General features: G+C 33.4%; 1 protein-coding gene across 1 annotated transcript in view; it reads left to right on the top strand.

Annotated features, from left to right (window-relative positions):
• Positions 1-24,250, top strand: part of LOC119835845 (dynein heavy chain 6, axonemal) — an 83,700-nt gene that overhangs the window by 34,909 nt on the left and 24,541 nt on the right. Inside the window, exons 39-51 of the mRNA XM_038360881.1 lie at positions 738-993; positions 1,956-2,146; positions 2,309-2,481; positions 2,808-2,991; positions 6,982-7,147; positions 8,884-9,045; positions 11,810-11,896; positions 17,273-17,362; positions 17,807-18,003; positions 20,667-20,829; positions 22,075-22,157; positions 23,154-23,265; positions 23,569-23,694. Of these exons, the coding sequence (XP_038216809.1) occupies positions 738-993; positions 1,956-2,146; positions 2,309-2,481; positions 2,808-2,991; positions 6,982-7,147; positions 8,884-9,045; positions 11,810-11,896; positions 17,273-17,362; positions 17,807-18,003; positions 20,667-20,829; positions 22,075-22,157; positions 23,154-23,265; positions 23,569-23,694 (1,990 nt within the window). The remainder of the gene's footprint in view (positions 1-737; positions 994-1,955; positions 2,147-2,308; positions 2,482-2,807; positions 2,992-6,981; positions 7,148-8,883; positions 9,046-11,809; positions 11,897-17,272; positions 17,363-17,806; positions 18,004-20,666; positions 20,830-22,074; positions 22,158-23,153; positions 23,266-23,568; positions 23,695-24,250) is intronic.

The raw sequence follows: 24,250 nt of genomic DNA on the forward strand, positions 1-24,250 counted from the left end.
ATTTAAGACTATAGTAACTTAAATAAATTGAAACTAGCTGTGACCCGCGGTTGAAACCGCGTAAGTCCGTATCTCGTGGGAATATCGGTATAAAAAGTGCCTATGTGTTATTTCAGTTGTCCAGCTATCTACGAAGCAAAATAGTATTATTATTCACCAATAGATGTCAGGAAAAAAAACACGAATAAAACACGAATATGACATTTTCTAAAAAAAATCCTATCTAGATCGATTTATCGCCCCCGAAACCCCCTATATACTAAATTTCGTGAAAATCGTTGGAGCCGATTCCGAGATTCCAATTATATATATATATATATATATATATATATATATATATATATATATATATATATATATACAAGAATTGCTCGTTTAAAGGTATAAGATAAATAAGTAAATCATATGAATCATTTCTATTAATTACTGCAGGTAAATTAAGTACTATTATCCACACTCTATCGTATCCATAAATATGCTGCATTTAAATATCATGATGAAGAAACGGCAAGAATCGATACTATATTAGTTATTCATTTCAATCGATAAGACAAATGCGATTTGAATCAAAGTAAATTTACCGAGGAACAAGCAATGCAATAGAATTATTTTATTATAAGGAAACAAACCACACAAGATCAGTTTCAAATTTTCGTTAGAATTTATAATTATAATTTAATTACTTTTTGGGTACTTGTATTCTTTGTACCACATTTTGACCCATATTTAAATTCTAGATTGTTCTATCACGAATGTCTCCGTGTTTTTCACGACCGTCTTATCAACATAGAAGACAAGAGCTACTTCTACCACCTGATGTGCACAGTCTGTCAGAAGAACTTCCAACAGCCTATCTTAGAGATACCAGAGGATCCGATAATTGAACAACCACCAGTACTCCTTTTCGGCGACTTCCTTAACTCGGCTGTTCCCAAGGAGAACAGAACTTACCAAGAGATACCAGATATACAAAAGCTGATGGTGGTTTTAAAGGTTCATCGTACATTCCTTTCGTTTACGCATAATAAATATATACTATGTGATATGGATTTCTTAATGATTAATGAATGGTCATAATATTTTTATTACATTTTAATTTAGTCAAATAAAAAGAGAATTACAATATACGCAAACTTATCATATCCAGTTTTAGAAATCGTCTCAAAAATTATTCTTTCTCTCTTAAAATCTCACCATCAAACTATTGTAGTTAAGAAAATTTGAATTTATAATGAACATGGAGCGATTAACTAATAATACGTTTAAATCACCAGTGCACTTCCCGGTTATCTGGTTCTCTGTTCAAAGTAACTTCCATATGTATATTTGATTGTGCGACCTTTGAGACGTATTGATTCGACTTGACCTTTCACATAGCATCTAGCTTAAGGCTAGTTTGAAACTTTAATGAAATGTCGATAGGATATGTGTCAGCGATCAAATGGAGGATGTTTTATTAGTTGAAGAGATATTTATTTTATAGAATTACATTTAATCAAAGATTATGAATTTAATACATATATTTGAAATTAAAATGTGTAGCCGCGTTGAGCGCTTTTTGGTAGGGGAAGTGGGTTTCTCATCGGTTCGCATTACCGACATAATATAAAATGATAGTTATGAATTTTCACAATATAATACTAGAATTTTTCTATAGGCGTTCTACTATGGATGCTTGCTTTTCAATCATTTAATTTTTAGTAGATGGGTTGTCAAAAATGTTGAATGTTTTGTCTTTGTAGTTTTTTAAATAATTTATTTTCGGAATAAAAATTTTAGTAATAACTATTAAAAAGCAACGTCTAATCTTCACTTATTTTAGGTTTAGAATGCGATTTTATTATTATAATGAGCCAGTACTTGTAAATAACAAAAGCTTATCGTTCAACGTTGAGCCTATCGTTGAGCAAGATTGGTTTAAATTTCTCCAAACTCAAGTTCGACACCCTCCCCAGGAGTACCTAGAGGAATACAACTCTACCGCCCGCGCGGAAATGAACCTGGTACTGTTCCGCGATGCAGTGGAGCACGTGGCCCGTGTAGCCCGAGTGCTGCGAGCTGAGCGGGGCCACAGCCTCATGGTAGGGCCCGGGGGCTCCGGAAGACGGTCCGTAGCGACACTCGCAGCGCATGTCAATGAGTGCAAGTGAGTACGGAGCAGACTTTGATTCAAGAAAACGAGTAGAAGATTCATTTTCATTCTGACTCAATATAAAAAATAGCAAACAATCGACCAGAAGCGGTTTTAAGAGTAGTTTGTTTTCCTCTTAACATATAACATTTTATGCTAATATACCTCCACATTTAGATGTATGGGAATGGAGTTGAAACGAAACTACGACACGCCAGAATTTCACGATGACTTACGCAAGATGTACATGAGGGCCGGCGTCAGCTGTGAGGACACTGTTTTCCTTTTCACCGATACACAGATCACCAAGGAAGAATTCCTAGAGGACATCAATAATATGCTCAACTCCGGTAAGTGTTCCTAAATCTAACCTTATTTAGCCTACCTCACTTAAACGTACAAAACAACTTGAATTTGTATTTATTCTAGTACTAGCAAACCAATATTATAAACGAAATCGGTAGAGCCCATATCATTTTCCACACACTTCCCAGTCCACTCCTTTTTCCCCGATATCAATAATTTCCTTATTCTTAAATCCTTGGCCGCGCAACGCATTTGCAGCGACCGTGCCTGTGCAAAAGTTACTGTGTGGTGATCGCTTACCATCATGCGAACCGCCTCTCATCTCAGTTTCCTGCTATAACATAAAGGTTTTCACATCACTCTCTCCCAGGGGAGGTCCCGAATCTCTTCGAAGGTGACACGTACGAGCAGGTGCAAACCGGGAGCCGCAACGACGCAGCCAAGACTGGCATTAACCCTGCTGACAGGGATGCGGTGTATTACTTCTTCATCAACCGAGTTAGAGCCAAGCTGCATTTGTGTGTGTGTATGAGCCCGGTTGGTGAGGCTTTCCGGTAAGTGTTGATGAATTTTCTATCTCTCTTTCTCTTGCACATTGTAATATTATGGCCGTATGGCATAAAAATTAGTTTGCAAATATTAATTTGGTTAATTTTATAGTTATCGTTTGTATAATATTATAAATGTGATATTATAATAGCCTAAATAAAAAATAATAGTTTTGAATTTGAGATTAACAAACATAAAGAGTAGATCTTTGCTTATCTAACTGGCTGTTATGAAAAAGTGTATTTTGAAAAATTGATTTTTTATTTATTTTTTTATTAATTAGTTAAATATTTTTATATAATGGCAGAAAAATTATCTGCGATATTTTATGCTTTCACAATAACTTTTCATTATCATTATAGCAGCTTCTTAACTAGAAGAAGAATAATTTTCTACTGTATGTGAAAATAACAGACTCTAAGAAGAACTGTAAAATATTGTAACATTCTTGATGAATTTAAACTAAAAATAGTAATTTCAAATAATTGAGCTTATAGAATATTAGAGCGATGAAAAGCAGCAACAAGTTCAAGCGATGAAATCAATAATAAAGCGGAGGCGTAATTATATTTTTATATTACTATATTTTTTATTACAACTTAACGAAAAATAACAGCATGAACCGGATTAATAATAACTGTATTTTTATAAGTCACGTACAAAAACAATGTTGCGATTTATAGAAGAATGTTTTTGTGAATTATATAAATGAAGAATACTTCAAACTTTAACATTTATTATTTTAGTGCAACCTCTCTTGTTGTCGCTTACGTCATCTTTACTATCTTAAAGCAATTGGAAACCAGGGGTTTACAAATATCTCTCCACAGGGAAATATAAAAATAGTAAGAAGAAAGGATATATATGAAAAAATATTTTACAAATTCCTCGATATAATAGTACAAAATACTCCTTTGATTCCATACACAGAAACGTCATCGAAAGGTGAAAGTTCATTTTCGGCTTTGAGAATTTCAAAATACTTTATAGTGCAGCGTCAAACGATGAAAGCGAATTTTCGGCACGAAATTTAGACTTTTGTGTTTTTTTTTTACTTTTTCACCTTCAGCGCTCGATGCGTAAGTGTAGCTTTATTAGTTACGCATATAATAATGACTCGAAATAAATGACAATATAAAGTAATTCCTAAAGATATGAATAACTCACAAAACATTACATGTAATTACGGCTTATGCGGTATTGCATTATGCATAAAATTCTAGTCTTTATGAAAACAAATATAAGAAACAAATCCTATAGAATAATGTAACAAATTACATACTAAAATGAACGTTTCAGCATAACTATCCGACACATCGTTTATAACATCATATCGTATCAAGTAAGTATACAACATGCAGTTTCTTTGTTTTCGCTAATGCGTAAAAGGAAATAGAGTGCATCGTTGTAAGAGATACCTGTTGTTCTTAATAACTGAATTGAATAGGTGTTTATTATTTCCATGGATAATAGATAAGCATTGAAAAGCTCGGACATATTAAATATTATATGGCTTGAACCACAAAGTAAATATAAGAATTGCGATCTTAGATCATTATAACTTTAATGCCTGATACTCTGTAATAATAGTATTATAATATATTGCTACTAAGCATTAGTGAATGAATTAATATGGACTTCGCAATGCACAAATATTATATACCTTTGCAGACAACAAAGAAAAAAATATGCGCAATAGCCATTGCAGAATTAAGGAGAGGACCTAGGTAAATAAAAGGAGATTTATTCTCATCTATTTATTTAACAACATCTATTTTATAGAAGTATACATAATTGTGAAGTAAATAAAGATCTCCGGATGGATTGCATTCGTAATTTCGTAAAGTAAACAATTACATCGAGATAGTTATGAAAGCGATAACGCTGAATGTAACGTTTAACGGGAAGCGTCCTGGTCGTCGTCGGCCGGAGCGCGGTTGTAGGGAAGGGTCTTGCCGCACTTGGGGCAGAGCCCCGCGCCGGAATTGGCCTCCTTGAGATATTCCAGCTCGCGCTCGCACTCACGCAAAGCAGTTATCACGCGGTGGAGCAGAACAGCTTCGCGGCGGGTGAGACGGTCTATGGAATGGGTCACTTGCATGCGCTCCCACTCCTCAAAAAGCTCCAGATTGACGCGCTTGAGGGCATCTTGCAGCTCCAGCAGCTGGCGCAAGTCGTCGTTGAACTCCATCACTTGGTGCAAAAACGATACGTCGGTGTCGAAGTGAATGCAATTCAGAAATATATTTTTGTCCATATCATCCACAAATTTCATAACACACACTTCCAGGGTGACGGAGTTGTGAGAGCAACAGGTGCAGCCTTCCGACTTAACGGTCTAGCCGCGTATTGATTCCGGGGTTGCCGCTTTCGCCTTTTATTTTGCCCGGGCTTTTTGAACGTTGCTCGCAAATCACACTGCGACTGCGCGGTGCGGAGGCCGGCGACATCGATTTTGTTCAACATGTCTATTCCTGGACGTCAAATATGAGAACGCAACGAGTGCATTTCATATTGGTCGTGATTAAATGAAAAGGTCATATCAATTTACATAGTGTAATTTGCGGACCTGATTTCATAGCTAATAGGTTAACCTGAGCTTGTCTATATTATGCGATGAATACTTTAAAATACAAAATGATACCAGAAATTAGTATAGTTAAATCTTCTTCAATTAATTCTTCACTTATATACCAATACAAAGGAGCTTGTAACATTAGTTATGTTGCGGGTATGAAGTAAATAAACACAGGGTTTTATTACGTTTATTTTAAAAAAAGCACATCATCAAAATCTTTTATACATAATTATCATAAAATATACATTTAACTCAATTACACACCATGAATTTTAATTTAATCAATCCTTTTTTTATGTAATCTTATCTAATTGAAAAAAGACACCTGAATGTTGACCGCCTCAGCTTAAACTACGTCCAAATTATCTTACTCGCTATCAATTATTACCGTTATTGAAGAAAATATTTCGGCACAAAAGTAAGCCTTGAGAAGTTGCCAGATATGAGGAATTTTCTAAGAATAGCTTTTGGAGAGACCGAATAAGATATGAGAAATCAAAGTTATCACATTTTGAAAAGTAATGATCCCATTTTATTTTCTGTTAATAATATTGTATCCTTATTTTCCAATTCATTAATAATCATATTTAATAAAAAAAACAAACAATGATCAAACAACGATACCAACCTCTGACTCCCTTACTCACCGAACGAACATATATTCCCATGCTACTTTTTCACACTGATCTTCTATGGAACCTTCCCCGCTGGCCCAATCGTACTGAAGCGTGCTCGGTTCTCATAAAACAAACGTAGGCAAAAAAAATATCATCCCCTAAAGGGGTAAAATAGGCGACAATAGTTTTTGTGACTGTTTTTTATCGGTGCAGACACGATTTATATTGTTTCCTTGCCATAAACTTTAGGAAAAACATAATAAATTACAAGCTAGTCCGCAAGGTCGCGCAAAGATTAGATTAAAAATGATATTGTAGACTTAAAAATAAATATAACAATAGGTTCCTATTTTTGCCCGAACAAATCTTCATAATATATTAAGTTCGAGGCATCTAAATATATTGATGGAATGAAAATTGAACTGTATGTACGAGATTTAATTTATGAACCGGTATTCACGAGATTCCAATCTCAGAAAACTAAATTTAGAAGCACTACTTTAGGCTACCTTTATACGAAGGCCTCGTTTCTTATTTGCTTAAAAATAATGGGGTCGATCGTCTCTAGCACAGGTGTATTCCTAGTTGTAGCGATTGTCGTATTTGATTTATGTTGAATCAATGTATTGTTAATGAATAAACGGTTTTATTTGTCATATTCTTTATAATAAATCAATGGATAATTTCGTGGTTATAATTGGACAATAATTCTCTCTCTCTTCCTCTTTTTCGTTTAATTTCCATTTCGACGAAGTAACTCATGTTTTTCGTGTTTCAATTTAATACATAATGTATTCCAGGCGCCGCTGCCGCATGTTCCCATCACTCGTGAACTGTTGCACAATAGATTGGTTCACAAAATGGCCGCCTGAGGCGCTGCTCTCGGTTGCGCAGCAATGCCTCCAGCCTTTGGGAGACCAAGACATCGTTGATAAGATATCCATGCTATGTGTCACTATGCATCAGGTAACTTGGTGAAGGCAGGGAAGCGATCAACCATTCATTGATTTTTACATAAAAAAAATACACTAGTAGGTACTTCGAGTTTATTTATTTGTGTTTTGAAAGATATAATCTATAAATTTTCCTTAATATTTTACGTAGCGCTACCTGGAACTAACTGGAATCTTTGTTTCAATGAGCGCTGAAACAAAGGATTTAATCCCTCGTTACTTACAAAAGCAAAGCCCCGAACATGCACAAAGGACTGATCATTTACTGGAAAATAAAGACGGCCGATCAGTGAAAATTAAAACTTTCGATAAATGCCACCCAAGAATGTCAAATTGAAGATAGTATGAACGATATTTAGATAAGATATATAAGATGTATATTTAATGACATTTAATAATATTATAACATGAAATATTTAGATATAACGTATAACATTAAAAGTCTGCATTTATATTTCCTACTTCTCTTAAACTTGCAATCCCTTACTGCATACAACCCTAATGTACACTATGCAACCCAAAGAATCACGTCGATCGGCTAAGAAAGCACATATCTAGAAGTTGGACATAACAATAACATGCACTATGAATTGAGAACCTTCCGACGGAAGAACACTGTTAAACAAAAACATAAAAAACGACTCGTATAGATCGATCACATCGCACCACAACTCCACCAACAACGGTATTCGATCATAATTCATTTATACTAAATGTATGAATATAAGTTTAAATTACAATTGCAAGTTTCGTCAAAGGTTTTACTTCACGTATTTATAAGTATATATATAATATCGGGGCGGTTACCCTGTGTGTGTATCCCGTAGCAATATCGGGATAAATATCCTATTGCCTATATTTATTCCAGTTGTCCAGCTGTCTACGTACGAAATTCAATTGGTCATCTTCGAATCATTGCAATCGGTTCAGTAGTTTTTGCGTGAAAGAGCAACACACACACACATCCTTACAAACTTACGCATTTATAATATTAAGTAGGATAGGCTGCATTAAATACCGGTTCAGCATGATTTGCAAATAACAAGCCAGAACGGAATGTTTTAAATGTTGATTCAATAAACATGAAAATGAAAATGGAAATTCTAAAATGATTATAAGAGCGGTCTTTCGCATAATATCATCATACCGTGCGGTGAATGCTTTTCGAATCACCACAAAACCACGCGGTACAACGTGTGCATAACTAAATTTAATTAATATACATAAACACTAGCTTTCCAACATGCTTCGCTCGCGTGTACTATAAAATTTTGTACTTCGTGGATTCTCGAAGTCTTCTTCGCATGGCATTGTCAGTGTTTTAGATCCGTATTGTCAACTTTAATTTTATTATAAATTAATATTTTTATTTTATAATAAAATATATGCAGATCCAACGACCATTTTTAAACATCCACCACACACACACACGATGACTCGTACATATTGTCGAATTTGTTTTATTATCCCCCGGTTTCATGTATGCAGGATGTCACACCCTGACTGTCTAACATAGCGGAACGATGAATAAAATCGAGATGTATTCAATAGAAAAGATACTTTAGAGTTATTACAATACTTAATTACAATACTTGAAAACCAGCTTTCTTTAATAGCAGCGGCCTTAAAATCGTAATTTTCCGACGGGCTGTAAAGTGCCATTACTTTTGCCCTGCCCATTTCTATAAATGTATTTAATAAAAGTACCTTTTGTTTACCGCCATGTGTAACAAAAACAAATCTACACAGGACGTGGACATTATGACCGACCGGTTATACGAAGAAATGCGACGCCACTTTTACACCACGCCAAGCAGCTATCTGGACCTGCTGAAGTTGTACCTGGGCCTCTTGGACAAGAAGCAGCAGGACATCATCCGTGGCAGAGACAGGATATCGTGCGGTTTGCATGTATGTGTAGTAGTTCATGTATGGATGAATGTTCCTCTTGCAATAACGACTTATTAGCTCCATAAATACTAATTTGGTGACATATCAAAGTCTTATTTAAAATTGTTTGCCATTATACATCAATATTGATTGCAAATGCATTTCTACATACTCATCGTATTTATAAAAGCACTCTTCAAGAATTAATCTCTGTATTATTTACGTAAGAATTATGAAATAGACTTAATTTTATCCGGGAACCAGCCGAGTGAAGTTGCGGGCTGTAGCTAGTCAATTGAACGCTCAAAAATGCACGTCAATCCAATAATCATGAATATATTTTCTTGGAAACGTTTGAAAGTAACCTTAACAATAATATATAAGATTAGTAGGCGTTCTGTATGATACAACCACCCATTACCCTAGCAACTATTAATGCAGAATTTCGATATTAAAGTTTAATTGAAATTTCAATAAATATGACAACATTTTATCAATCGTTAATTATTTTTGTGATGAGTTTGCATATTGCCTCTGTATAAAATGCTTTACAAATCAATGGAACGACGTAATTTGTATAATAATTCAAAAGGACGATTAAAATACATTGAAAATAATAATTTTAGATTTCATTTGTGACTGATTTGTTAATGAAAAGAGGTCCGTCTGTCTTTTTGTATTGAATGTTTTTAAGGAAAATCCTCGTATTTTCGTTCGATTTTTTTCAATTCAATAAAGCATTTTAATACTATTTAACTATACATAAGTTCGACGACATCTGCCAATCCGCACTTGGCCAGCGTGGTGGATAATGGCCTGAAACCTCATAGGAGGCCTGTGGCAGTGGGAACATTATAGATGATGGAACTACATAAGAAAGATTCCTTGCGTATGACGCTGGATCTTGAACTATTTTCATTACAAACATCCAAACTGAAGTGGTAGACAGTATGCAGACGTTTTTATTTAATTAATTCCATTTGCATTAATAAAATTTTCACTTTGCTTCTCAGTCTTTTCTTTTGGCAAATGACGCGAATTTTCTACTGCGATAATGTCTAATGGCTTGACGTAGTTTGGAAATGAACTATGAGTCCATTATTACTACGAACTCAAACTCAAACTCAAAAATGTATTTATTCCATTAGACTTCTTATAGAAGCACTTCTGAATCGTCATTTTACACAGTTTTAACATTTACACCGGATCGGAAAGCAGTTATTGAAAGCAGTATTATTGTTTATTAAAACTGAGTGTCCGCGCCGTCTTCACCAATGTTATATAAGTCTATAGTACTCAGGGAACACGTACACATGCAAAAAGAGAAAGAATTAAAAAAAATTGTGCGCTCAAAGAAACAAATAATCGTTTTAATTTTTCATAAATAATATATAATTCATGATGTCACGTAATTATATTGACATGGTCCATATTGTTTGTATTAAAGCATTGTTCTCTATCTATTAAAAATTCAGCATCTACAACGTCCACTTATTTGATCAATATTTCAATTACACATAATACAATAACAATTGTATTTGATTGAATAACGAATTATAAATTTATTATTTGAATTAGATGTAAGAGGTTTACTGACCAGCGGCTCAACCGTCAGTATATAATAATTACTTGGATGTCACGTGAGATTTGTGTGAGCCTTGCAGCTGCTTCATCCAATCTAGGATGTCAATCTATGCTGGAGACTAATGCTAGTCGGATGAAAGTGCCAGTCAAAGCGCACGACATCAGCATAGCAACGTGATTTCGCTTTTCATTGTTTCATTTAGCAAAGCTTTGAGAATAGGTCATTCTGTTTTGTATTACGAAACTACTTAGTGAACACTGTGTCCTTGTAGAGCAACGATAGCCGGATATTAATCTCATTAAAATTTTTTCTTTAAAATTTTAATGATGAAAATCACAGGTTATGTTAGGATTACGATACATGTTGTCGATATTATATGTTCTTGATTGTATAAGAAAATTGTAAAAACAAAGATGTGCTATAATAATTTTCCTGACCTTGTTTATTAGAGAGTCTTAGACCCGTCCTTATGTACCACGACTTAAAGCAGTATAGGAATAACTGTTGCTTTAAGACGTCATGGTGGTCCAACAGATCCTTACTACATACATATTGCTAGCTGTATACTGCAGTCATTAGTTATTTATGATAATGAGTGATTGAAAGATAATTAAACGCATTTATTTACGTAAACATTTATTTAATACTAGGTCTGGCTTTATATAATTCATCACTAATATTCAATGTAAAAAATCTTATCTCAAACACAATTGAACCTTCGTAATAACGCCGTGTTTTATAAAAATGAATATGTCAATAGCATATATGCCTTAAGTCCGCACTGACCTACATAACAGTAACACAATAGAACCTGTTTGTGACAGCATCTTCACATCATAATAACAACTCCTGTATGAATCTTTATAACTACACTACATGTAATTAATGTACTTTTTTATAAACAGTTTCATGAAATTTGTATTTTGTATATTCATCATGTTATTGGGAGTGAAAACGAATATTTGCGTATTTATTAATGAGTCTATTAAGTAAAGTCCAGTTGATAAAAAAGCGTTTAGATCATTTCTAATGGGATAGCAGTTAAAAATATACTAAACTGTATTGTCTCACTTGCTCTTAAACAAATTATACGTAAGGTCAGTATTTAATGTTGGCAGTAATCAAGATTACAAGATTACGATGATTATTATTTTTTATTATTTCCTACCAGCTTTACTCCAGCTATTATAAACTCCACAGAAATTGTACGAGACGTATGAAGTGGTTGGCGTGATGGAGCAACAGGTGCGAGACATGGAGCCGATTCTGGCCAAGAAAGCAGAAGAGGTAAACAAGTTATAGACATTAGGCATTGGCAAACATTTGGTCACAGATAAGAACGTACAATATAACAGCTAACAAATTTAAATAAAACACATAAGATTATAAAATGATAAAAATGCGATGTATATATTCGAAAAATGTACACAATCATTTCTGTATCACGTTTCTTTAATATCATTAAAAATAGTAATGACGGTCTTTCCACAGATTAATTTAATCAGTGTTTAATTTTTAAGTCTTAAATAATTGCACATAAGAAAAAGCGGTGAAAAGTCGACTAGTGAACGTTTAATTAGAACATTTCTGCATGCAAATAGCAAAGTTCCATGTTTATCATGTTAATTGGCCAGAAGAGCTGGGATTATGCAACATACCATACGAACTGCGTTTGCGGTATGTGGCCACGAATTCTGCCCTTCGTGTTCGGGTCACCAAACCAGCGGTTGATTCAGTTACGTAATAATTAAATAAATTGAGAATATATCTGCTTGTCTCACAAACTGCTTACCCTGTTGGTCAATGGGACAGCTGTAAAATATATAAATAACTATAAAAATTATGGTTTTTACCACTAGTTCGCAATGTTGTTTCTTCTGAGGTTAATCGACATTATGCATAGATTTTTAAACAAATATTCCAATATAGAAAACTCTTGCTACGCTCCCATGAGGCTAATAAGTATACGTGGAAAATATTATATTAATGTAATCCTACGCGACTGCTTTGCTACGCAACTATATAGCTACGCGGTTATAACGCTACGCGGCCATTTTGCTACGCGCATGCTGCGTAGCGGGCGGATGGTGTAGCTCTTAGTCACAGCCCAATCTACTACTTTTTTATTTCATAGCGGGCAACTGAGCTGGTGGTTCGCCTGATGGTAAACGATCACCACCGCCCATGAACATTCGCAGAGGCTCAGACTTCTGAGAATGCGCTGCCCGCTTTTAAGGGATAAGGAATAAGGAAAGGATTGATGACTGGAAAGAGAGATGACTGAAGAGAGAATAACACTTTACTACATAGTATAAAATATATGCTTAAATCTTTAAAACTACGCAACGGATGTTTTTTAATAGATAGAGTGATTCAAGAGGAAGGTTAATATGTATGATAACATCTATTAAACTACTCTGAATTAACATGTGCGAAGCCGCGGGCAAAAGCCAGTAACTTAGAAGATAAATAATTTTTTTTTTTTAATATTTATTCATGAATCTGTAGTAGTATAGGGTGAAGTAATAAAATAGAAATATAATGCAAACGATATTAACGGTAAGGTTCGTAGTCAGCCTTCGTAGTGTTTGTAAATTCATAGAAAAATATTTCATCAAATACAATAAATTGCATTTCCAATATCGCTTAATATAATTTTCATCGTGCCGCAGGGGTATAACGGCATATTATAGAATCAATCAAAGCGATCGAGTAAATTAAATTTAAAAAATGAGTATAAAACTCAAATATTACTGTAATATGATATATTATATGTTGATCAAATAAGATAAATATTATTGATATAAATGAAAATTACCAAAGCGACTAATTCAAATTTCGATAAGTCTTGTCTTGAATACTTGTTATTAATATACAATTATTAATCATATAATAATTTCAGATGCTATAAATTTTTATATCAATTGCATTTCAAATTAATTTAGTTTTCGAATGTAAATATACGAGTACGTAATAGAGGGAATTATTCATTCAAATTGATACAATGTACATTCAGCGAATATATTGATGAGCGATTAGGACAATAAAGAACCGGTCAAGTGCGATCTTTAAAATGAGAAAAAATAATCACGTTTTCTATATGGGAGCCCCCCTAAATAAATAGTTAAACTTTCAATAGGTCGTTTAGCAATCCTAAAAACATTTTTTGGGCAATAACTGATTTGACCACGACGCGTTCGGAACATTAATTGGTTTACCATAACACGATACACGGGCTTAACACGCGAAAAAACTAATTCAAATACATCTTATTTATCATTGACTAGTAATTTGTGTGCAATAATTTTAATTTTTAATTCTCCTTACTCAATCGCAGTTGAAAGTTTTATTTTCTTTTAAGTAGGTCTAGAGTCCTGATATTATAACGAACCCAAACTCATAGAATTTTATTTTACAGTAGTCTGTAGACATCAAATACATAATAATCAGAAGCAGTTGGAGTGTTTGCAATCGCACCGCAAGTCTTTCCATGATCGATTTCGAATCTTTTATACACTGTTTCATGGATAAGAATTCAACGCATCGGTAAAATTCTGTCTCTTTCAGATTAGAAATCTAATCATCGATACTCGAAATCTGTCAGCTTACATAAATCCTGCTGAATGTTGTTCTAAATTACTCCACGTAACATAGTTATGTTCAGCTGTGCCAACATAAATTACATTGTAACTATATGAACACATGCATTTAAAAACTAAACAGTCAATCGCCCGTACTATCCTCGACATCCTGAACCGTATCGGTTTTTATAAAGTAATTAATTTTCCATGATAATAGTGATGCATATTGGGCCGGATATGAACGGAAATTATAGAGAGAAAGTTAAATCAAACAGTATGGCGGAGAAATAATAGAATATCGGATGCGCTCGCCCCCCCTCGTAGTGCTGCTAGTTTCGGGGCCCGTTAATTGAAATACGATGCACACTAGTTCAAAATCGGAAAACCGTATGTGTGTGTATCCGTATCCGAGAGTGTGTGAGTAGAGAACATTCAATACTGCGTATGCAGGATGAAGTTTTGTTAGTTTATCGATTCGCACGATTTGTTATTGTTGTTACTATATAAACCTATATACTCTTCAACGTTTTGAATTGATGACACATAATCTTCTAAAAATAATTACTGCGAAGCAAATGAGTACATACTGATGCCCATACTTTAAAACTTATTACAGATTACTCATATTTTATGCACAAAAAAGCAGCAAATAAACTTATTCTTCGATAAATTAGTTTAAAATTAATTCAAATCTCGTTTGGTTAGTTTATTGAAAATAAGGTGCATTTTTATGCCTTCACCTAGCAATAACATTGATACTTCGAAATATATTGGAATCTTATAACTTGATGGAGAAATGGCATCCATCTAACCTTTAACTCAATTTTATGAATATGGACCAATCATTTCAAAATTCAATTCCAGAGTGGCCATTTGATATGAAAATATAATGACATGATGCATTTTTGTAGCTTCATTTGTATTCTCACGAACATATTGAATTGCATTTCTATGAAATATTTCATTTCAGATGTTTGTTGTGCCCACGCTTCGGCCCACGGTCCGTGGCCTCTGGCTACGGTTTGTTAATAAAAATTTAATACGAATATGCCGTTACATTTTTGTCAACGAGCACAGCAAAATGAATTTTTCATTCATCCAAATATAAATATGTACCCTGAATTTGAACAATGATAAAATTTTACCTTATCTCTACACAGGTTAGTTTTATATTATTGAATATTATGCAATACGATATTGGCATAAATTAAATCTCCAAACATTATTGAGTTGCAAATAGCGACTTCATGTCCCTATAAACAGATTCCACACGCGACGGCTAAATGACCTGCATTGTTTCCATGAATCCCTCACAATTATTGCACTAAAAGGTCAGTGAAATATCACAAAAAACGGTGGAGGTTCTCTATGAATGCTGTTAATGAGCCTATTAGATTACCGCCCGTTCGTGAACGTGAATGTACGTGAAAGGCTTAATAATTGCAATGTTCGGGACGGACGAATTTATTCGTACGGATATTTAAATCGGGTTTCTGAACAGAATTTTTTCTTCGATACGAAGAAAGATCATTTATAAAATAAAATAAACTCCTGGCCTCTTTTATTTCTCTCGAATTTGAAAGTTATATCCAATTAAAAATAACATTTCGAATACAATACCAAAAACGTATGTCCACGGGCGTGTGACGTCACAATGTTAAATTGGTTGTCATTCTTTCATTCTTTAACCCTGATATTGAAATGTATGTACTCGTGAAATAATAATTTTGAATTTAAAATAATACATTACAAGACAAATTAATTTACAAGCCGCGCTGCACTGAGCTCGGGAGCTTTATGCTATAATAATCAGCGCTGGCCTTATGTGGGTTAGGTTATCATAAGAATAAGCTTATGCGTTAATGCATTTTCATTGCTGTTTCATTATTTCATTACATTATTTTACATATTTCTTGCTTCATTAATGATATTACGAAGAACAGGTAAATAATGGTTAATTATTGATGAGTTGAAGATAACAATTATAAAATCTTGTTTCATTATTATCTAATGTATAAATTTCTCGTACCACGATGTTCTCTCCCGTACTCCTCCGAAACGGTTGGACCGATTTCAATGAAATTTTGTATGCATATCGGTTAGGACTGGGAATAGGCCGACATCTATATTTCATACCTCTAAATGATATGAGTAAGGCAGAACAGCGATTGCCGGTTCAGTTGATTATTAATAAAATTATGAATAAATGCTGAATCGGCTGCAATGTATTATTCATTGTCGTCCGAAAATGTACGTTATTTTGACCCCGCCTAAGACAGCTTTCGCCTTGACTCACTACAAAAATGCACGTGGTCTTTGCTTACAAAATACCGCTCAACAAGTGTCAGCTTTCTATTTCGCTGTACGAAACTGAAAATGGTTCTCGATGTTTTACAATCTCTGGTGCCACCTATCGGAAAACAGCTGTATTAACACCTATATGAATGTATACTAATTAATAAGGTTAAATAGGATTCATATATTTTTTTTGTAATAGGATTAGTACGAGAGAACAAAGTAATGTTATCATAAAATTTAATGCACCAGCAGTTCTCATAATGGTTGATAATTTTTATAATAAAGGCATTACTAATATTTTATCTTACACAATGAGCTTAGCGTTGATACATCTCTCGATTTAGTTCGGTTTATTCCTATGGTAGTTTCCATTAGTTAAAATAAGAATGAATTTTGAAGGTAAGTATTTTGTAAAGTATGGATTATTCTAGCAATATATCGAAGTAGAATGTATATACCGGGGTTTTATGCTACACATTTTATCATTTCAAACAAGGCACGATAAATACGAAACCAGAATATAAGAATATAGACTTTAGTTTGATTGAACCTTAACTTAAATTTACCTGTTACCTATTAAAATGTATGGAAATAACACATGCAATTGTAACGTTTTGAGTTTTCAAGCCAAGGCATAACGTAAAGGAATAGATTTATGCATTATTGAATATCACGTTTCGAATACTTCTTTAAAGTTTACAATATTTCGTGTCTATAGTATAACAGGCGAAAGAAATTGTTGTTGAATTTTTTTTAATTTGAATGTTTTTTAATTTGATGCCAGGGCTTAGCTCTGGTGGCTCGGCTGAAAGTGGAACAGAAGGCGGCGGATGAGGTGAAGCAGGCTGTTATGAAGGACGAGGCTGAAGCGAAAGTTTGTTTTCATATTTTATTCGAAGTAGTACATTATATTATGTTGCTAAGGCGTTAGTATTTAACACTACGCAGTTTATGTGTTCCGCAGTTTAAATAAAATTATTTCTTTCGTAACTATTCTCATTCCAAATTTCATCCAAATCACTATTGTTGTTTACTGTCCTAAACCAGTTAGGACAGTAACGTAACAGACAGACATGCAAAGTTTTGAATTTTTATATTATTATGGATGCATTAAATAATACGTACATAGTCATGTATATGACTTCTGAATACAACAAAATTATTAGAGACAATATTCAATTGCTTTTAAATGCATGTAAAAGTTTCTAGTGTCTGCATAGCTGTAGGTACTACATCTATCAAGTAAAACGATGTAATTCTAACGAATCACCATTAAGTTCTATACACATTGTGTCGTTCCATGTATTACAACACGCAGGTGAAAGCGGAGGAAGTGAAGCAGATTGCTGACGAAGCGAAGGCGGACCTCGCGCTGGCCATGCCAGCTATGGAGGCGGCGCAGAATGCGCTAAAGGCGCTTAACAAGGCCGACATAAATGAGCTGAAAGCGTTCCAGAAGCCGCCAGCACTTGTGCGCTTCGTCATGGAACCTGTTTGCATCTTGCTGGGAGCCAAGTTTGTGTTCTATTCTACCCTTCATAAAGTATACTTTAGTTTGTTGTCCGTTTCTGATGTAGTCTGTTGAGTTTACGCAACTTTAAATATACCGTAGTTTGTAGTCAGTTTCTGACAAAATATAGATATTTAATAGTATGGTGATCGTAGTCAATTTGCAAACAAGTCCGTTATATTTATTCAGTTTTTAAAGTGGTGTTTAGAGTTTACGCAGTTATGAAAGTAATTGGATTTAGTCAGTTCGTGCAGTGTCTTACATATTCCCTTGTCTTGAATATATTCATTGTTGTTAAATAACAATTTAAATTAAAACAATTTATTTTAATACAGTCTGGGTGTGTGGTTACATATAATTGGAACTCCCCTGAAAAGTTAAAAAAACCTGTAGCAGGAGAGATCCCTCTTCCTCATTTGAAAATTAGATGTGCTGTTTATTTATTTATTATATAATCAATATATTGACTGGGCTTTGTCATGTATCGTGTTCTGTCTTAGCCGTATGCCTTCCATACTTTCCTAGAACGGTCTTGAGTGTGTACAATTTTCTTCAAACTCATTATCGTCATTTTTAATATTTTTTAATCATTGTTTCATCCCCAAAATGTATGAATTTAAATCATTTTATCAAACTCTTTTATTTTACGTGAAATTGAGTTGATACGTAAGATCTAGTCAAGAAAATTATATAGCGTTTCGAAACATATTCACTGGAAAAATGTAAAAATGCTACACACAGTAATTTATTTAAGCTTATGTTTTCCTCGCTAGATTGCCCAGCAACCTGTATTAAGGTGAAGAAAAGGTAAATGCCTCGTGGCAAACAATTGTTGCGATCTGTTACGGTAAAGAAAAATAAAAACTGGGTATAATATGGAAGAAAAATAGAATAAATTAAATTTACGCTATAGTAAACAAAACTATTATAAATCAGATGAAGATGTAATTATTATAAGTATTACATAGCATCATTTCATTAACTAGATCTTACACACAATGTAAAGTTTACGTTATGAGTTGTCAGAGAGATTAATAAAATTGTGAAAATTAATATATTTTGAAAATGAATATTCAAGCAATCACTTTAAAATAAAACTGCAGGAGCTTACACATTTCTCTGAACCGATGTTATTGCAATGGAAAACTGATAATTTTAAAAGCTTATTGATTTCATTGAAATAGCAGATACATTTTTCAAGTGTGTTTTGTAATACTCTTACAATAATTTATTCGAAATAAATTTAAAATGTTTATCGGAAATATTAAACAACGAATTAATATTGATTCCATGAAAATATAATGTACACATTACATTTAAGTTTTCAATTGGATACTGATTCAATACATGAGTAACTCAAATTATAGATACTAAATAGGTGTAAGCTTTGTTCTTTGTAACCTTAATTCTAAATTGAACATAAATACAATGTTTTAGTTCATAAAACGAATCATACAGAGAACAAACTTGTAACTTGTAACTTCTACTTGTTTTAATGAAAACGCTGTAAAAAGCGATTTCATTATTGTTTAAGAATCAAATAGCATCGACCCACTTGTTACTGCAGCCAATACCTATTGAAACAAATTAAAGATGTAACGATTTTTCCGTTTACATTTCCAAGTGCATTTAAGTATAACAAGCTGACTCGGCGAACTTCGTGCCGCCTTAGAATTAATAATTCTCTGTTGTTATAGCATCGATCGGAAATTTGTTAATTTGTTATTATCTTTTCATCGTCAGCTTCCTATTCTTATTGATTTTTAAAGAACTGTGAGATTCTTAACGGAGAAAAATCCTCATTTAAAGTCCAGATATAGGATCCTAGAAAATTAATAAACCCGCTTGCACAAAGTGAGCGACGTCCTTTGTTGGAGGTTTACTATTTCTAAATAGTTTGAAGTGCAAGTGCAATTTTTCTTAGGCACCTTGTCTCTTGCACGGACGGTCTCGTATTTACTCCGAGCTCTATGATCTTTGTTAACACAGAGCAGGAATTTCCCAGAACTAGACCCGATTAAAATGGGACCACACGGAAGGCAGTAGCGTTAATATAAAAAATGATACTAAAATTAGGTTCACCCAGTAAAAGTTATAAGATAACAAACACATATTTTTTTTAAGTCGTTTGATACTATTACATACAACATTCCGCCTTTTAATTCTTGATCCTGTCGGTTTTCTCACGGTTTTTTTCCTTCACCGTATCGAGCAATGGTGATGTGGTGGAATTAAGGCTTCTGACTCTTCTGACAAATGTTTGGCTTTAAAGGGATTAGGTATCTAAAGTGACGTCAGAACAAAGATGAACTGAATGACTGATGAAATGAACTAAGAAGGTAATTTAATAGTGATTTATAGTACTTTTGTTATAGATATTTTAAGTATCATCTCTAGATTTTTTGTATGTCGCGTATTCTTTATGTATGATCTATGATATATGTAGCTAGCTGTGTAGCGACAGAGCCGGCCGAGACCGATTATAGTATAAATGTGTGCGTACGTTACTTTAGTGTTTGTGGTTCCCTTAAATGGAGTTATTATTTTGATAAAGTAAAATTTTTAATCTAAAACATAAAAACAAAAGCATTATTCATACACGAGGCCTTCCCTCCCCATCGCCCAATGTTCTAAACCAAGAATGAAAGTAATAGAAACATTACTCCAGACCAGACTGGGACTCAACCAAGAAGCTGCTCGCGGACGTCAACTTCATCAGAAACTTGGAGGAGTACGACAAGGATCACATTCCCGACTCGCTGCTCAAGAAGATCAAGGTCTACCTCACGCACAAGGATTTCAACCCAGACACCGTAGTTAAGGTCTCCAAGGTAATTGATGTTTATTTCGCTGTACGCTGTGATTTTTATTTATAATACTGATCTTCTCGTGTTGTGTGTTTATCAGAGGAACGTAGCTACGCCAAAAACAAATTAGAAGAGTAAAAAAAAATTGTCAATCCTTGCCTTATCCCTCCCCCCTTAAAAGCAGGCAGAGCATCCGCTCTGCGCATTTCCATGGGCGACGGTAGTTGGCCCGCGCTCTACAGCTTTCTTTTGTATACACTAAGCAAATAAGACATATAAGATGATATATATGATATATCACTTGCACTATCAGGTGAAAAGAAGCTATAAAAATAAAATAAAAAACCGTCAGATGTAAATTAAAAACGTTGGACCTGTTATAACTTTTAATATAATAATATATCAACTTTGTCTCTGATAATATTTATCTTACTGTGAACTTTACTGTATTTTTCGTTTTTTACCTTATGTTTAACTACATACAACAACTGAAGAAACTTTGTAAGAAAAATGATGTCATTAGATTATTTTTCCAATTGAATTAATGCTAACTCAGCTTGATATAAATTTTTCCATCGTAAACATTATTATAACAAACTCTCGGCAAGTTATTTTGCATTCAATACCTCATTATTCGTTCTTGGAATAAAGCGTAGGATGAAATCAAGGAATAAATGCAATATTATACAATTCTAAAGGCAATCATCCTATTCGGTTTCACAGAATTCTTACAAATGGTAATGATGTTGCTTTTCTGAATTGCACTACTATAAGACTTATTATAAGAAAAATACGGAAAAATAATGTGTTTTGAGAAAAATTCATTGACTGCTGAAAGCGTCTCAATATAAGCGTCTCAATAAGGTGAAAGACTTATTTCAACTATAATAGGGCGTACTTATTTATCAATTGAACTTTTCTTTAAAGTCTTTAGAAACTTAATTGTAGGTACACTATACAAAAAATACAGTCGATATTTTATTTCTAACACACCTTATAAAATAATTTAAATTTATAAATACACCTACTACATGATATTCGTTTTAAATCAATGAAAAACAGAAAATATCAACTAACGACACCTATCATTATTTATGTACATATTTTCTTTGTGCACTTTCATAGTACTTTTATATTATCAATTTATAAATTGCTTACTAAATAAACGAATTTCGAATTACAAATTGTTTTTATACTACATTATATTACATGACAGAGATAAACGATATACATGACGCAGGTTTATACAGAGTAAACTTTGATGACCAGGTATGTCGCTCCATGGTGCTGTGGGTGCAAGCGATAGACATGTACGCGAAGGTGTTCAGAGTCGTCGAGCCCAAGATTTTGAAGTAAGCGATACCCTTCTAGGTTAATAAGAAAGAATTTCTAAATATTTAACAAGAGCAACTGTGGAGACGATCTTGGTCCAAGCCAACTTACCATGCATAACTTTCCCATTGTCTTTTATATGATGAGCAACTTTTAATAAAAAACGCGTAATTGAAATAGCTATTAAAAACATGATAAAATTATTAATTATTTTTTATTTATGTAAATATACAAGTAGACTAAACACAGAATATATCAGAACATCGCTCCAATACTTTGTGCAAGGGCTTATGACAGTTTGAACCTGCCATCAAAGTACGGCATTACTATGTAACATATATTATATTTGTTGCAATATAATACTTTAAAACAGATATGTTACTAATTAATAAGCTGGCCTGGCAGAGTGTAATTGAAGTAAGGCTATTATCTACCATCGCCAGACTGATGCATGTGCAGCGTTGAACAATGGCACAATATCCGGCCATAGTTACTGAAGTATCCAAGGATTCAAATCTTAATATACTAGCTCTTTGTAAAGAGATAGCTAATGCAAAGTCAGTTCCCTTAGATTAGAAATAGTCAGTCGAAATTCAAAGCATTGGAAATATATAATCCAAATATAATAACAAACATAAATATTTAATCAAAACAGTATATATATACATTATATAACAATATACATTCCCGACTATAAGATATGAGATACGACAAATCATAGAAATACTCAGTACATCTCTACTACTACTCTCTACTTTTCTATGAGACAAATCTTCATACACTATATTCGGATAAGGATAATGTCCTCCAAATCCAATAACAAATACCCAGAATTATAACGATCAATACATAATTAATTATCGGTAATATTTTCCATCCTATATATTCAGGAAGCTATTTATATCCAAGACCAGAATCTTTCGTATCGAGAAAAGCAAAAAAAAGGAATTATTACACTAAATATTATAGAAAACTGGTGATGAAGACAATATTAATGTAGATGTATTTATGCTTAGACACAAAGAAGCGGCGGCCATATTGAAAAGTGTAATGGCGGTGTTACGCGCGAAGCAGAAAGAAGTAGAAGCTATAGAAGCGCAACTCGCGAAAATGTTGGATGAACTAAAGGTAATAAATATAACTATCACTAGGGATATCGAGCAAGACAAAAGATTCATAATTTATATATAAACATTACACTAATGATAGATACGTATATTTCTTTGAACATATTTCTGCATAACCTATTAACTAGCTAAAGTAGAGCAATTGCAACTCCAAGTTTTTAAATATCTGTGAACTTTATTTGACACAAATGTATTATACTAATTTTCGTATACAGCTATATATATATATATATATATATGTATAGAATGGGGTCAATGGGGTTGTATTTACATAACACAATAGACTAATCTAAATAAATGTTAGGTGGTAGAAGAAGAGCGATTAAAATTGCAAGCTGATGTGGATCTAGCGGCGGCGAGATTATCCCGAGCTGGGAAACTGACCCAGGCGTTGGCGGATGAAAAGACGAGATGGGAAGACAGCGTTGAAGTGAGTGTTTGTTATTATCAGAGTATTTCCTTTTCAGTAACAGTCAGCTATTACTTAGTCTAGATTTAAAAGAGTGCCATCTTTTAATGTGCGGTGCTGGAACATAATTTTGTTTTTTTTTTACTGTTTTTAATGTAATTTTTTTTTTTTTTTAATTGTATGTGTAATAAATTTTCGACATCAGTCGCTATATTTCGTCGGATATTAATTAAACATATTACTCATGTAATTCTAAATATATTTTATAAATAACTAATTACATGTAATTAAGTTAAATTCTTTGTTTAACAATTTTAATTGTAATAATTGTAATATCACAAAATGTACACGTCGAAAACAGGTTAAAGAAAATTACAGTGGCATTTGTTTCATAACGAAATAAACTACTCATAGTACTTTTATATGAATCGAACGTCTTGGCCTCGTTTCACTTCAGACAAGTTAAGAATTTAACAGGCTTGTTCAAGTCAACCGTATATATTTACTTTACATCCTTTATGGTGAATAAAACCAGTAGTTATTGATCTAATTTCAACAACACACATGTCATTGTTAC

The sequence above is a fragment of the Zerene cesonia genome, chromosome Z (genome assembly GCF_012273895.1).
Source record: "Zerene cesonia ecotype Mississippi chromosome Z, Zerene_cesonia_1.1, whole genome shotgun sequence".
NCBI classification, from domain to species: Eukaryota; Metazoa; Arthropoda; class Insecta; order Lepidoptera; family Pieridae; genus Zerene; species Zerene cesonia.